The sequence below is a fragment of the Mixophyes fleayi genome, chromosome 2, assembly GCF_038048845.1.
Source record: "Mixophyes fleayi isolate aMixFle1 chromosome 2, aMixFle1.hap1, whole genome shotgun sequence".
In the NCBI taxonomy this organism is placed as follows: Eukaryota; Metazoa; Chordata; class Amphibia; order Anura; family Limnodynastidae; genus Mixophyes; species Mixophyes fleayi.
Window position 1 is genome coordinate 123,416,054 of NC_134403.1, and position 16,045 is coordinate 123,432,098.

Genomic DNA, 16,045 nt, shown 5'->3' on the forward strand with positions numbered 1-16,045 from the left:
GCAGACTCCAATAAAACTCTCCTATATTCTAGTAAGCACAGAAATATCCATTGTGCAGAGACAATAGTTCAAGATATTAACCCTGGGTGCAGTGATATTGTAGAATTACACACAGTAAGAACAATATCTATTCCTAATGAAAAGGCAGATAAGGATGTGTGGTTATATGCATTGCCCTTGGAGTGACAATAGGCTAGAGAGATATTTGCCTCAAGATATGTACTCATTCAATGGCAGCACATGTCATGAGTACACATGCTACTCTCTAAAGTCTGGGCCGCACCTGTAATCTGTAGATGGTTAATTGACTAATGATCAGAACCAAAAGTAAAAATTAATATATCTGGTACTAATTACTTTTTTAGTTTTAGACACAGGGACAGAAAGATCTGTATTAATTTCTCCTCTGAATTTGTCTATCACTAGGGAAAACGTACTAGCTGTGAGAATAACTTGAGAGATGCATTATTATTCCTTGACTGTACCAGCAGAAGATACTATTGAGCAAATTGCATAATAAACATTATTTCCTTCTAGCTGCAGTGGCCCCTATTAACTTACTTGGACGAGATTTTATTATTTTAAATGGGGTGTGTAGTATACTGCACTTCTGATGGTGTGTTTAGATATTCCTGGAATGCATGCAACAGATGTACTGGGCATACGTGACACTCCACAGGGGTTAATGTTGCACTCCTCTGTTATAGAGACAGGTCTATCATAGGTAGAAGAAATGTTATCACATATATCCATATCCTTTATGGACTAAAGATGGAGAGGACACTGGATTGATGGCTAAAGTAGTTTCCATTATGATAAAAAGGATTAGGGGAAGGGCTGCAGATTAGTTCAAGATTTAAGGGGGATTAATAAAGTATTCAAGAGACAATTCCCCATAGTGCCCAATCCAGCTGTCATTCTTTATCTGCAAACCATTTTTACTGTTATTGTTTTTTTTTACTGTTTTCTTCTCTATCCCTACCCTTCCTGTCAGTACCTCTTTGCTTCTCTTATAAAAGGAGTACAAAATACATGGACAAGACTGCCCAAAGGGTTAATAGACAACCTCAGTATTTTGCCACAAGACTCGCGTAACTGTTTGCAACCTTTCCAATCGAGAAATGGGTTTGTTCTAATTTAGTATGTAGTATTGCTGTATTCTGAATTGTTTATGTCATCAGTGTTTGATAATAAACTTTTGCTGCTTCAATTCAACAAAGAGGACAAAAGTTGCAAAGAATAAATGACAGCCATTCCAGACAAAGGTCAAATATTTGGAACACTGTCTCAGACATTTAAGATATTTAACAACAGAGTGGATTAAGGTTATACACTACATGACATTGCCGCAAAAGCAACTGCAGATTTGCACAATTATACTGTACTGAAGCTGCTGGTTGTGCTGCAAGTGTCTTGACACAGAAACATGGTGATGCCTGCAGACCGGTACATACTAACCGTGCACAATCGCACAAGACGGTAAGATCTCTACTGTCTATGTACCACATGCAGTATCTGCCCTTCTAAATTGTGCCCAAACTAAGCATGTCTCCTCAGAAAGAATTATGAAATGTGCCTCAAGAAGCACATAAGGTGGAAGGAGAGGAGACTCTACCTGAAGGTTAATTTGGCAGGTATACAGATATGCATGATTGTGTGGAATATTTGAACCAGACCTTTACAGCAAGACCTGACATATGCGACACCCCTTCAGAAAGTGAACGTTTTATACAGATCAGAGTTGTCAGACAGACACAGGAGAATTTTGTTCTGGTTACGCTGCTGTAGATGACGAAGGTGTTATAAAATGGAGCCCTTGGCCCACCTCACTTAACCCAAGTAGCTGCCAACTCGCATGTCCTTTTCAATCTGACAAGTTCAGAGGGTAAATCAGTTAATATAGATGACTTTAGGTATACCTTTTGGGTAGTGTTCGACATTTGGGTTCTATGGCGTCTTAGGAACTTTGATAAAGGCAGGCAAACCAATAGCGCGCACACACACACACACACAACACATAAAAGGACTTCTGACAGCCTTAGAACTAACCAAGGAAGTTGCAGTTATCAAGTGTAAAACACACATATATGATAGGGACCCCTTATCACTTGGAAATGATAGAGCAGATGAGGCTGCTAAGAGAGTAAAAAGCGGTTATGTAATTATTTCAGCGGCCACATGTCAAATCGCCATAGATTGGAAGCAGGCTGCCCCCCCCCTTCTCTCTCCGCTATAACTAACAGGATTTGGTATACGTATAAGATGGAATACATGACTAGTATTATACGAAACACAGCCAAATCTTTTAATAAGGTCTGGGATCCCTGGATGTCTCACTTTCAATACCACTCTCCCTTTTCCTAAGCATATCCCTTACCCTTACGTATCCCCCTCCCCTCCCCTCTGATTCAAAAGTGATCCCTCACGCATCTCCCTTTCTTCCCCTTCACCTGTCATCTTCTCGTTTCTCTTCCTTCTCCTTTTCTTTCTTCTCTTTTTTAAATATAAAAAATGCCGGTCTTTATCTCACAGATTTTGTGCTATTTTATCTCAGACAAACAGAGTGTTCTACTTCACTATCCTATGTACTGATTATATTCCTGTTTGATATAACATGTATCCTTTTGCACTGTTAATTATTTTTGACCGTTAATAAACATTTGTTTAAAAAAAAAAAAAAAAGCTGTTATGTAAGTCTAGTCACTATCCAATGAAAATTGTCCACGTCACATAGTGTGGTTCCAAACCACAATGCAGTTTAATAGCAAAAAGTAGCAGAGTAACAATTCAATAAAATAAGTACAGCCAATTACATATGCAGGCTCCCTGGATCCAGCATACAGTCATTCAGTCCTGAAGTCTGTGGTCAATGAGACTGCCTGTTGGCCCCAGAGCTCCTGCTTATAAACAGTTAGTGATGGAGTGAAAATAATAGATGATTTGGCATGTTTCCATAGGTTCAGGACAGTCCAGTAAAATGCAGGTCATTGGCCAGTTCAAACGATGCACTCCAAGGGAGGGGGGGAGCTCTCCAACAGATGCATACTAATCTTCCCGCCGAAAGCTGGTTCAAACTGGTCTATTTGCATTACATACACACACACACACACACACAATACTATTCTGATCATTTATTTCCTATACTCCATAACTTGCATACGCAAGGTGCGATCTCTTAGGCGATTGAATCGGACATCTGAGTATAAATATGGGATTAGAATGATACTATCGACATGATGTTTCCTATATCCTGAACCTTACATCTCACTAAAGTGTATTTAAGAGTGCAATGTCTTGTCTTACTGGTCTAAGAATATGGGAAGAGCTATACCAAGTGTTGATGAACAGCACCACATCTCTGAAAGTAGCAGAAGGACACACATTTGGATCTATTCCACCCACTGCAGAAAAATCAACAATCTGGAGACGGTTCAAGGTAAGGCCGAGCCTACACTAGAACCCCATCAATCTGTTCCGTGAGACTTTAAACCGCAGTCAATAAAATATGAGCCAAGGATTTCACAAGGACTACTCTCCCATCATGTGGTGTTCAAGGGGTAATGCCAGGAGGTGCCGCCTGTACAATGCTATTTAGTAACGCTTCTAAAACACATTGTACAGGCTTCGCCTCCTGGCATTACCCCTTGAACACCCAAAATTTTACTGTCTCCCTTGAAACTGACGTCACTAAGGCGTCCCGATATCTTCATTCGTTGCATTTGAGAAAGTTCAGCTTTTTCAAAAGTCGGATTTAGTGCTCTGTCAGGGCTCAGTTCGGCAAGTCCATGTCGGAGTAAGTGGTGTCTGATTAGTGGTAACCTCACAACCGTACACAACCCATTGAATTCGGGTGTAAAGAAAAGGTGTGCTAATCTTGGATTTCGGAGGTAGTGTGAGGGACTATTGTATTTGTAAGTACTGTGACCCCATAATCGAAGAGAAGTGCATATAGCGTTGTCAGCCGAATAATTTGAAACTGGGCGGACATCCATTAGAAGATTATCATTCATTGGTGGGCAAGGTCTTAAACCACCTGCGCTGGCGGTTGCAGCCCCAGAATCACCGCCCGTAGCGGCAGCTTCTTCCTCGCAGTTACGAATACCTAACCCACCTAAGTTCGATGGGGACCCCAAATATTGTAGAGGATTTTTAAATCAATGCTCCATACAATTTGAGCTGTTGCCAGGGAACTTCCCTTCCGAAAAAGCTAAAGTGGCCTATGTGATTTCACTATTGTCCGGTCAAGCGTTAGCATGGGTTTCCCCTTTATGGGAGAGGAATGATCCCATTCTGTATAACTTCAAACACCTTTTTGTCCACTTTCAAGAAGATATTTGACGAGCCAGGAAGGGTATCTAATGCCGCTACCAGCTTATTACGTCTTCGCCAAGGAAAGTCTGTGGGACAGTATGCAGTCCACTTCAGAACAATGGCCTCTGAACTTCGCTGGAATGACGAGGCTCTAGTGGCTACTTTCTGGCAGTGCCTTTCAGAACGGTTCAAAGACGAGCTGGTATCTCGGGAACTCCCTACATCTGCGGATGATATCATCTCCCTCTGTGTCAAGGTTGATTTGCGTTTCAAGGAGCGTAGTTCCGAGAAAGAACAATCTCGGCGCAGTATGATCCGCTTGGCCCCCAACTTCCAAACACCCGTTCTTCCTCCCGAAGAAGCTATACAACTGGGGAGGAGCCGCCTGTCGGCCGAGGAGAGGGAGAGGAGATTTCGGAACAAGCTGTGTCTGTATTGTGGAGAAGGTAGCCATCTTCTAAGTTCTTGTCCCAAACGTTCAGGAAACGACAGGGCCTAACGAGTTCGGGAGCTGTATCGTTAGGCCTCTTCTCTCAGTGTCAGTCAGTTCTTTGTAGTAATGATTGCCTTACTATTCCTATTTCCCTTCAGTTAGGACATAATACTTTCCCGCAGTCTGCACTTCTTGACTCCGGAGCCGCAGGAAATTTCATCTCAGCCGCAGTAGTCAAACAATTCTCCATTCCTACACAAGCCTTGGAACAACCCATCTCACTGCTGGCCATTGATGGGAGAAGAATTCCTATGGGGTCCATCCTGGTTCGCACCATTCCCCTCCTTCTGCAGGTCGGAGCGCTTCATCGTAAAAAGATTTCCCTACTGGTCATTCAGAAATCTACCAACCCAGTCATCCTAGGACTGCCATGGCTTTGTCTCCATTCTCCCACCCTAGACTGGAAATCAGGTCACATATTGTCAAGGGGACAGTTATGCTTCTCTCATTGTCTCCAGAAGGTGGTCCTCCAGACATTCCCAAATATTTCCAGTGTCTCTTCTGCCTGAACCATACCAACCCTTCTCTGATGTTTTTTGTCAACAAGAGGCCACAAGACTCCCTCCTCACAGAATCTGGGATTGTGGCATTGATCTTATACCTGGTAAGCCTATTCCCAGGGGCGGTGTTTACCCCCTTTCTCTTCCGGAGTCTAAGGCTATGGAGGAGTACGTACAAGAAAATCTAAAAAAGGGGCTTCATCCGCAAGTCTGCCTCCCCAGCTGGGCTGGCTTCTTCTTCGTAAAAAAGAAAGATGGGGTCTCCGCCCTTGCATAGATTACAGAGGCCTGAATGCCATTACCATTAAAAATCGGTATCCTCTGCCATTGATTTCTGAATTGTTCGACCGTATTAAAGGTGCCACCATCTTCTCTATACGCTCCTCTAAGATCTAGTTTAATCTCATACTCATTAAGGAGGGGGATGAATGGAAAACAGCGTTCAACACCCGAGACGGCCACTTTGAATACCTGGACCTTCGGGTTATGTAATGCCCCGGCTATCTTTCAGGGCTTTATGAATGAGCTCTCTCAAGATCTCCTGTATCAATCCGTAGTCATCTACTTGGATGACATCCTCATCTTTTCTCAAGATCTAGTATCTCATCGCAGTCATGTATTAGAGGTTCTCTCTCGTATCCGAAAAAATCATCTATTCTGCAAATTAGAGAAATGCACCTTCGAGCAGAAACAAATTCCTTTCCTGGGATATATTATTTCTGGCACTGGACTGCAGATGGATCCCACCAAACTGAAAGCCATACTTGACTGGCCTCAACCTTCAGGTCTTAAGGCTATCCAACGCTTCCTAGGATTCTCCAATTACTATTGTCAGTTCATCAAAGATTATTCTTCTCTGGTGGCTCCCATCACTGCATTGACCTGTAAATCTGCTGATGCTAGCGTATTGTCCACTGAGGCTATCCAAGCCTTCATATCATTAAAGTCTCTCCTCATCTGCACCCATTCTGCAACAGCCTGATTGTTCACATACTTTTATCCTGGAGGTAGATGCGTCTTCCGTTGGTACTGGAGCCTTATTTTTACAACGGAGCCCTTCTGGAAAACTTCATCCTTGTGGATTCTTTTCCCGTCGCTTGTTACCTGCGGAAAGGAATTATGGGATTGGCGACAAGGAGCTCCTGGCCATCAAGTTGGCTCTCTCCGAATGGAGACATCTACTAGAAGGGGCACGATTTCCAATCACCATATATACCGATCACAAGAATTTACTATACTTACGTACTGCCCGTTGTCTAAACCCTCGACAAGCAAGGTGGTCCTTATTCTTCTCACATTTTGATTTTAACATCACCTTTCACTCTGGATCCAAGAACATGAAGGCGGACGCCTTATCTCGCTCTTTTGATCCAGCCGATATGGAACCTTTGGAGGACAATAAATTCATTGTAGACCCCTGTCGAGTTTTGGCAACTACACACCTTAACAAGGGTTGCCCTCCGGGCAAAACATTCATCTTGCCGCGTCTACGCACTCAACTCCTCAGCTGGGCTCATCGCTCTCTCTTTGCTGGGCACGCCGGCATCCGCAAAACCTTGGACTTGTTGTCCCGAAGTTACTGGTGGCCTTCTTTGCTAGAAGATGTGAAGAGATTTGTTTCTGCTTGTTCCAAATGTGCTCAACACAAGACCTCTAGGAAAAGATCTTATGGATGTTTGCTCCCATTACCCATTCCTGAATACCCGTGGTCACAGATCTCGATGGACTCTATCACAGACCTTCCACCTTACAAATTCTGTACTGTGGTGCTAGTGGTCATGGATTGCTTCTCTAAAACAGCCCACTTTATTGCTCTTAAAAGGTCTTCCATCTTCCTCCTCTTTAGCCGATATTTTTATTAAAGAAATATTTCGCCTCCATGGCTGTCCTCAACATATTGTTTCCGATCGTGGATCACAGTTCATATCAAAATTTTGGAGGTCCTTCTGCAGTAAGTCCGGAATTAAGCTTGATTTTTCCTCCGCATATCATCCCCAGTCCAATGGATCTACGGAAAGAACCAACCAAGAATTAGAAATATTCTTAAGAATGTTTATCTCAAGTAATCAAGATAACTGGGTGAATCTTCTCCCTTGGGCCGTGTTCATGAGGCCATTTTCATGAGGCCATCTCAAACTCCTCCTTTTTTGTTCTTTATGGCTGCCATCCTAGACTAACCACCTTCTCTCAAATTACACCTTCCGAAGTTCCGGCAGTGAACCCATTGTTTCGTAACTTCTCTTCTATTTGGGAACAAACCAAGAGGGATTTAAAGAGCACAACCATTCGCTCCAAGAAATCTTATGATAAGAGGAGGAGAGTAAGCCCAAGCTTTTCTATTGGTGAGAGGGTATGGCTATCCACTCAAAACATTCGTTTAAAGGTTCCCAGTAAGAAATTTGCTCCCAAGTTCATTGGCCCGTTCGCTATTTCTGAGGTCATCAATCCGGTAGCTTTCAGATTGAGTCTGCCTCCTTCCCTACGCATTCCAAATGTCTTTCATGTCTCCTTGTTAAAACCAATGGTAACCAACAAATTCTCCTCTCTATCAAGAGTTCCTCCTCCTATTGTGGACCAGGATCAAGTGGAATATGAGATTAAGACTATTCTGTATTCTCGCAAAGTTCAAGGTTCCATACAGTTCTTGGTGGATTGGAAGGGTTATGGCCCTGAGGAGCGCTCCTGGGTAAAAGCCACTTATGTGCACGCTCCCCGTCTACTCAAACTGTTCCATAAAAAATTTCCCCTAAAACCCTGTTAGGTGTCCGAAGTCCACCCTTAAGGGAGGGGGTACTGTCATAAACTTACTTGCTTTCATGCGGCCGATTTTCCTGTCTGTGTACAGCAGCACTTCCTGGTTTGGGTGGTCACGTGATCGTGGCTGGGAGGCGGCTTTTACTAACCACAGACTATTTTAAGCTCACCTGGACACTGCAGCCTTGTCAGAGCAACAAGTTACCACTTACCTGTTCCTGGCTCCTGTGCTTCATGGATTGCTGAGTCTTCCAGTCTCCTGTGTCTTCCTGTGTTCTGATCTCTGCTTTTTAGACTATCCTGGCTCTCCAACCCCTGTGTACCGACCCGGCTTTGCTACTATCCCTCTACTCTTGTGACCCGTGTACCGATCCCGGCTTGATTGACTCCGCATCTTCCGCTGTACTACATCTTGGGGCGAACCTGTGGACCGCGACCTGCGACTCCTGGCAGCGAAGCCCACCCCGCCTTGTGGCGGTTCTTGGTGTACACCGAGGAGATCGTTAGACTCGGCACCTCAGTTAAGCCAGCGCTAATCAAGATTAGTAATAGTAATCCAGTATCTGTTACACAGCCATAACATTTTATCCATGAATATCTACACATAAGGACTCCACTTTGTCATAATCTTCAAAGACATACCTATGCTGAGCAGGTATTAAACAGGAGTTCACATTTGAACAAACCTCTCCCCTTTCCATCCTTTCTAAACATTTTATTAGATACAATAAAAATTTTCTAAACTGTCCGGTGAAGTATTCACCTCATGCTGCATTTGCTTGCAAAATTATGTAGGTTCAAGTGATGAAATGTTACCTTAAGTATTCCCAGCCCTACCCCAAACACAGCACACAGCAGAATTAATTGACAGTCATCGTCGTCCTCCCAGCTCTATTTATAGACTATAAATTCTGTGATATGTAAATTAACAAATAAGAATTCAGATTTGCATTCTGTTGAATGACAAAGCAAAACTAAACTCAAGGGGGAATTAAATTCCCTGCGGTGAGCAACTGGAAATTGTGGCGATGCCCAACTACACTTATTTCCGGATGCTAGGGTACCTGAACCAGATCTGTGTACTTCTATAGGGAGAGAGTAAAAATTAGAGATGCTCTGTTCCCTGAGAACCGACATATCTGAACTTAGCAAATCCGAGAACCGAGCAGAGCCGAGAAGAGCTCCATTGCTAATTGTCATTGCTGAAATAGAATAGGGCAGTTTTGGTCTTCTAAATCTGCAGTCCCAAAATGTACAGTGTTATATAGGTAACACACAAAGAGGAGAGCTCCATTACTCCATTGCTAATTGTCATTGCAGACTTAGACCAAGCCACCCAGCCCTAGTATTTGTATTTCAGCAGTTACATTTTACTGTACCATAGCTCACTCAAACAGGAGAGGTGGCAGGGTTCAGTGCTGAAACAGAAATTGTACTAATAGGGCTGTCAGTGTTCTTAAAAGTATCCAGTGATATTCTACTGTGCCATAGCTCATACAGAGACAGGAGGGGGTGACATTGTTGTTGTCACTCTCCAGTCTCAGTCATGATTATACTAATCCCTCTACCTCATGTGCTTAAGCCTATGTTCAAGTGCAAATTGGTTTTAAGTCAGGGAAACAAAAATGTAAATAAAAAGCCTGTACCTTTTTAAAGAAAAAAAAAACCACTCTAATAAAGGTGAAAGTTTACTGTAGAAAAACAGTAAACTGCCAACATGCTACCCAAAATATTACCAGGCATACCAGCATCAGGTTGCTCCCTTCTCTTAGCTAGATATCAGCATCTGCAATCTACATGGTCATCATATTCACCCTCATCATTGTGTACATGTTCCTCAAACAATACTAATTCATCCCCACTGGAATTCACCTTTGAATGAATTGCTGATAATGACCTTCCTCATGGATTTTGTAGTTCATTTTATGGCAGAGCTGTCACAATTTTTGGCCAATTCTTTTAGACCAGCCCAAATGTCAACATGTTGTGCTGACTCATCTGCATCACCAATGGGTGTCTTGGGAAAGCTTAGTTTTTTTCCTAGAAGCAGTTGGCAGAGAAACTGATGGAGGAGACGTTGTTGTGTCATGTACCACTTGAGCGGTCAGCCTGCTGACCAGGAGCTCATTGCATCTCTTGTGATCTGGGACAATGGGAAAAAAAGACATAGCTCTTAAACCTAGGATCAAGCACATTTGGCAAAACGTAGTGATCCGATTTCAAGATGCTGATAACTCTTGGATCCTGGCAAAGCAAATTAAGTACTTAATCTACAATTACAATATAGTTAGTGGATTTGCTTTGTTTCACTTCCTCCTTCAATTTCTCTAGCTGCTTCTTAAAAAATCTAATTAGGGGAATCACTTCACTTAAGCTAAGAGTGTCTGCACTCTTCACAGGTGACTACTTCACTGGACTAAAGTACATTCCCCCTCAAATTCTATTCTTCTTGCAGCTGCTGCATTCTCCTATATGCTGTTGCACAATCCCGAAAATTACCCTAAATATTTCGGGACACGGACAGCATCTCCTGCATGTCGTTGTCATTTTTTTTTAAAATTTCTCTAACACCAAGTTGATTGTGTGAGCAAAACAGGAAATGTGATGGAATTCCCCCCCCTGCTGTAATGCTCTAACAATATTAGTGGCGTTATCAGAAATCACATATCCTCAGGAGAGTCCAAGCAGGATAAGTCATGTTGCAATAACATCCCTTAGTTTTTCAAACAGGTTGTCAGTGGTATTAGCTCTGACCTGCGCCTTGTCTCATGCCTGATAACCACCTCTCACTCCCGCCTTCAAGACATCTCCCCACTCATGGTATTTCCTACCACGCTCAAATCAGACTTTTCCCACAGCCTTCAAATCTTTGATATCCCAATCTCCACTATGAGCCACACTTGCTCCTCCTGTTTCACCTGTGACCTTTTCCATTTAGAATGTAAGCTCTCTAATGAGCAGGGTCCTCCATACCCTTTGTTTTCATGTCTCCATTCATATTGTCTGCCTTGTCAGTGCTTGTTTTACGCATGTCTTGTTTTATGTATTTCCTTGTCTTCCCTACTGTACGGCGCTGTGGAGCACTGTGATGCCTTACAAATCTACGATAATAATAATGATATGCCTCTTAGTGAAGCTGATGATACACTGCCTCTGACAAATGTGGCATACTTGTGTACATGCTGCAGGTGTTCCTGCTGGTGAAGGCGAATCACCAACCCAGTGGGCTGTCACAGTCATATAATAGTTTGCTCAGTTCCGCTTGTCCACATGTATCTGTGGATAAGTGCACAGTGGGTAGAATGGCATTTTGTAGCCCAATAAGTACATTTTTACGAACCTTCCGGCAGAGGTGCGAAATAGCTTTTATAGATCTAATACTAGCATAGTCGCCATGGCGTCTGAGATCCGCTTTGCGACTGGGTGACAGCTTTCAATCTTGCTAAGGATTGTTTACCAGTTAATTGTTGTAAACTACTAGTAGTCTACTTCTTGGTCTGCTTCTCGGTTGGAGATCCACCAACAGCAGCAGGAGCAGCAGCAGTGCGTCTAACGCACAAAGATTCTTCCGAGGAGTCCTGGATAGGGGAGGAGTCATCTCGCATTAGCAACTTGGATGCAGGACTAACTCCGATCACTTGTGAAGATATTGATGATGAAGGTGTTGGGGCTGTTGATTACAGGTGCTGGGATCTAGATCAGAGAAGGGAGGTAGCTGATGCTGGACCACTTGTTGTTATTTTTTTAGCATAAGTTTCTGATTTTCCCAAGAGCTTTCCATGAACTTGCTTCAAATGGCGCAACATGGATGAGGATCCTAGATGGTTAAGGTCCCTACCTCTATTGACTGTGGCTTTACAAACGCTACAAATGGCTAGACAACTGTTGTCAGGATGTGGGTAAAAATAATTCCACACATAAAAGGTGGATTTTTTGGTCTTCTGCCCAGGCATGACAATGGTCTTATCACTGGTAAGAACTGCTGCAGTCTTTGCTTAAAAGTGTATGAAAATAATATTGTTACCTGTGAGGTGGTCAAAATTGACTGCAAATTACTTTAAATTAGTGTTATTGAGGTTAATAATACTGTAGGAACAAAAAAAAGAGCAAAATTATGTGATTTTAGCATATTTTAGCAATTTTTCTAAAAAATCCAGATCCAAAACCAAAACCAGTTCACAGGGGTCTGTGAGCATCTCTAGTAAAAATCCATGATGTAACATCTCCACAGAGTGCCGTCACAAACATTTCAGAGGCACTCTATGGCACATCATGGGGAACGGAACTCCCAAAAGACACTATCGCCGGAACTTTGCAACTCTGTAAAACATCCTGTAAATTTGAATGTTGAATAAACCCATAAACATAAAATAAATTAAATTAATTAAAAAAAAACATACTCTGATCACAGCAAAAAGTAAAAACCATTACTCTCTTCTAATTCTTCTGGATCTCTCGGCTGCATTTGACACTGTTGACCACTCTCTCCTCTCACAAATGCTACAATCCCTAGGTCTTGAAGGCACTGTCCTATCCTGGTTCACATCCTACCTATCTAATCGCTCTTTCACTGTTAATTTCTCTGGATCCACCTCTGCTCTGCTTCCTTTATCAGTTGGAGTACCACAAGGCTCAGTCCTAGGTCCTCTGCTATTCTCTATCCACACCACTTCTCTTGGAAAACTGATAAGCTCCTTTGGATTTCAGTATTCTCTGTATATGGATGATACAGAAATCTATCTATCCTCTCCTGATCTTTCCCCATCTGTGTTGTCACGCGTTACTGACTGTCTTTCTGCTATTTCATCTTGGATGTCTTCTTGCCAACTCAAACTCAATCTTTCAAAAACTGAATTAATATTCCCACCCAAAAACAGAAGCTTCTTGACTGACATTTCTATTTCTATTGATCACGACCATAAATCCCACCCCGCAAGCTCACTGCCTAGGTATAATCCTTGACTCACAACTGTCATTTATTCCCCACATCGACTCTATATCTAAATCATGTTACATACATCTAAAGAACATTTCCAGAATATGCACCTATCTCACACAAGACACCGCAAAAACCTTAATTCATGCACTCACCATCTCCCGCATCGACTATTGCAATTCCCTCATTACTGGTCTTCCCAAAATCAGACTTGAACCCCTACAATCTATTTTGAACGCAGTGGCTAGATTGATTTTCCTTGCAAACTGTTCTTCCTCTGTTGAGCCACTCTGTCAGTCTCTACATTGATTGCCTGCATTTCAACGAATCCAATATAAAATTCTTCTACTAACATACAAGGCCGTCAACAAAATTGCACCGACATACATTTCCTCACTTGTCTCAAAATATCTCCCAACTGGACACCTCCAACACAAGATGCAGATCTTGTGCAGAACGCACAAGATCTGTGTCTTTCATCCACTCTCATCACATCCTGCCATTCTCTGTTACAGGACTTTTTTTGAGCTGCATCCACCTTGTGGAATTACCTCCCTCGCACAGTAAGACTTTCCTCTAGTCTTCAAACCTTCAAGCATGCTCTGAAAACCGACCTCTTCAGGCAAGCTTATGATATTCCTCAAACACCATCTTAATCTCCCTAGGTTACCCTATTACCACCATCTACACAGCTAACACAAGACAACAACCCTCTGACCAACATTGCTACACACTCAGCCCACTCAATTCTTATACCTTTGCATTCTAGCTGGTCCAGTGTGCAATATGATGTAGCACATGCCCTTGTGCTTCAAACTGCCATCGTTCCATAAATTGTAAGCTCGCGAGCAGGGTTCTCTTACCTCTATGTCTGTATGTATTATCTAGTATTGTTTTATTCATGTTTGTTCCCAATTGTAAAAGCGCTACAGAATTTGCTGGCGCTATATAAATAAATGTTGTTGATGATGATACTCCCTTTTTTGCCACCATGTTTTTTTTCCACCAGCATATTTTACATCAATGTTTAAAACAAAAATAAAACGATTATGATCCTGACCCTATAACTTTGTCAAAGCTTGCTTAAAGTCCATAAGTTTGGTACCATTATACTAGGGTAATTAGATTTTGTGGCTCCACAAACTACATTGCAATAAAGACAGTGGCCATAAAGATAAAAATATATTTATCTACACTTAAAAAACATCAGTCCCTAAAAACCATAATAAAATTCGCCCCAAAAAAACAAAACAAAAAAAACAGACCAAACAAAATAAAAAATGATCCTCAGTTAAACAGCACACTCTAAACCTGAAATTGCGTCATTAAGATTTGAAGTATCTTTGGTCATAGTAGAGGGTAAGGAATATACTATTTTATGCAGGGTTTTAAATAGTTCCCATGGGAACTTGAATTACAAGCGGAATCTTCTCAAGGCTCAATCACATATGATTTAACACGTGTGAGCTTTGCTACATGGGTTAAACAGCCAACATAGCAAATTCCAGTATATTCTGTTTTACAAAATTATGCACAGCATGCATACAGATAATTGCCGTTTGGTGAACTTACATCAATTTATCAAAGTAGAAGCCTTGAACATCTTCAGTGATTCCATCATGTGACTTCACAGTAGAATTGATGGCTGTATTAAAATAGGTAGAAAAAAATTGAACAATATATTCTTTAGTCATTAACATACTATATAAGATATTAATAAGATATTATGAATATATACAGCAACTCCTGTTGTGTGGTAGATGGATGACCTTCCTTTGTAAACCATGTAGCTGCATGAGCTTTACATCTCAAAATGACACATCCATCAGTCACATCAAAGTTTCATTACAGAAAGTTTCTAGAGTAATTACAACCTATAGCCTTAAAACTATGTACTGAGAAAGCATGAACTGAAAAAACTTCTGACTAAATGGTCTCCACCTCGCTCATTGCTTTTATATCTTATGCTCCCACGAGCAGAGATCTTGCTTTCTTGTCTGCACCACCTCTTCTACCTGTGCATTCTTATATCATGTAACTTGAATAATTTGCAGGTTTTACTGGGGCATTTACTGACCAGACTGAGTACACATTATATGTGCAGTATAACATAGTTTGCGGAAGATAATTTAATATATTTAAATATTTTTTTTTTAAAAAAAATGATATTTTAATAGCAAAAATAGTACGACCAACATAAGTATTTTAAAAGAGCTATACTAATAGGCAGAAGTGCAAGCAAACTGTCTAAAAAGGGTGGCACTGCAAAAATATGGAAACATTAGGCAGAATATGACCACAAAGAAAGAGCAAATGTACATGATTAGGTAGAAAAAGCAGTGTAGCAGAAGGAATTATAGTCTTGGAGAAGAGGTGGGTTAAAAACATTTAGACAAACATGTCAAAACTAGGTTTACTGAACATAATTACAGTAAGAGAGCAGCAAGATGTGTCAAGACTTCAGGGCTCTTTTCAAAGTGTTACCAGTACCTTTCTACCAGAAAGAAAACTTTTTTTTTTTTTACTTGATCTAGTCTTTGGTGCAAAATTTTTTTTTAAATTTATTTATATATAGCATTTCAATTCCCAACCATGGCCTTATCTGTGTGGAGTTTGTATGTTCTTCCCGTGCTTGCATGGGTTTCCTCCCACAATCCAAAAACATTCTAGTAGGTTAATTGGCGGCTATCAAAATTTACCCTAGTCTGTGTGTGTGTGTGTGTGTTTAGACTGTTCGCTCTATTGAGGCAGGGACTGATGTGAGTCCTCTTTACAGCGCTGCAGAATTGGTGGCACTATATAAATAAATAATAAATAAAATGATTGTAGTGGCCATAGAGCAATTACAGTTATAAGGATTAACCCATAACATAATTGTTGGGAATAAAGCCTAATTATAACTGCAATGTAAATATGGTATATCAAATGAATACATTGATAAATTGAGCTACTAAAAGGTGTCAAATGTTAAGTCAGAGGGAATGGTGTGTATTTACCTGGTGGCCCTACCCATCTCTATGTTAAAAGATAACAGCACCACTGTCAGGGAAA

General features: G+C 41.5%; 1 protein-coding gene across 1 annotated transcript in view; it reads right to left on the bottom strand.

Annotated features, from left to right (window-relative positions):
- The window catches only part of UGGT2 (UDP-glucose glycoprotein glucosyltransferase 2), a 244,100-nt gene that overhangs the window by 198,331 nt on the left and 29,724 nt on the right, over positions 1-16,045 (bottom strand). Inside the window, exon 7 of the mRNA XM_075199909.1 lies at positions 14,567-14,639. Within this exon, the coding sequence (XP_075056010.1) occupies positions 14,567-14,639 (73 nt within the window). The remainder of the gene's footprint in view (positions 1-14,566; positions 14,640-16,045) is intronic.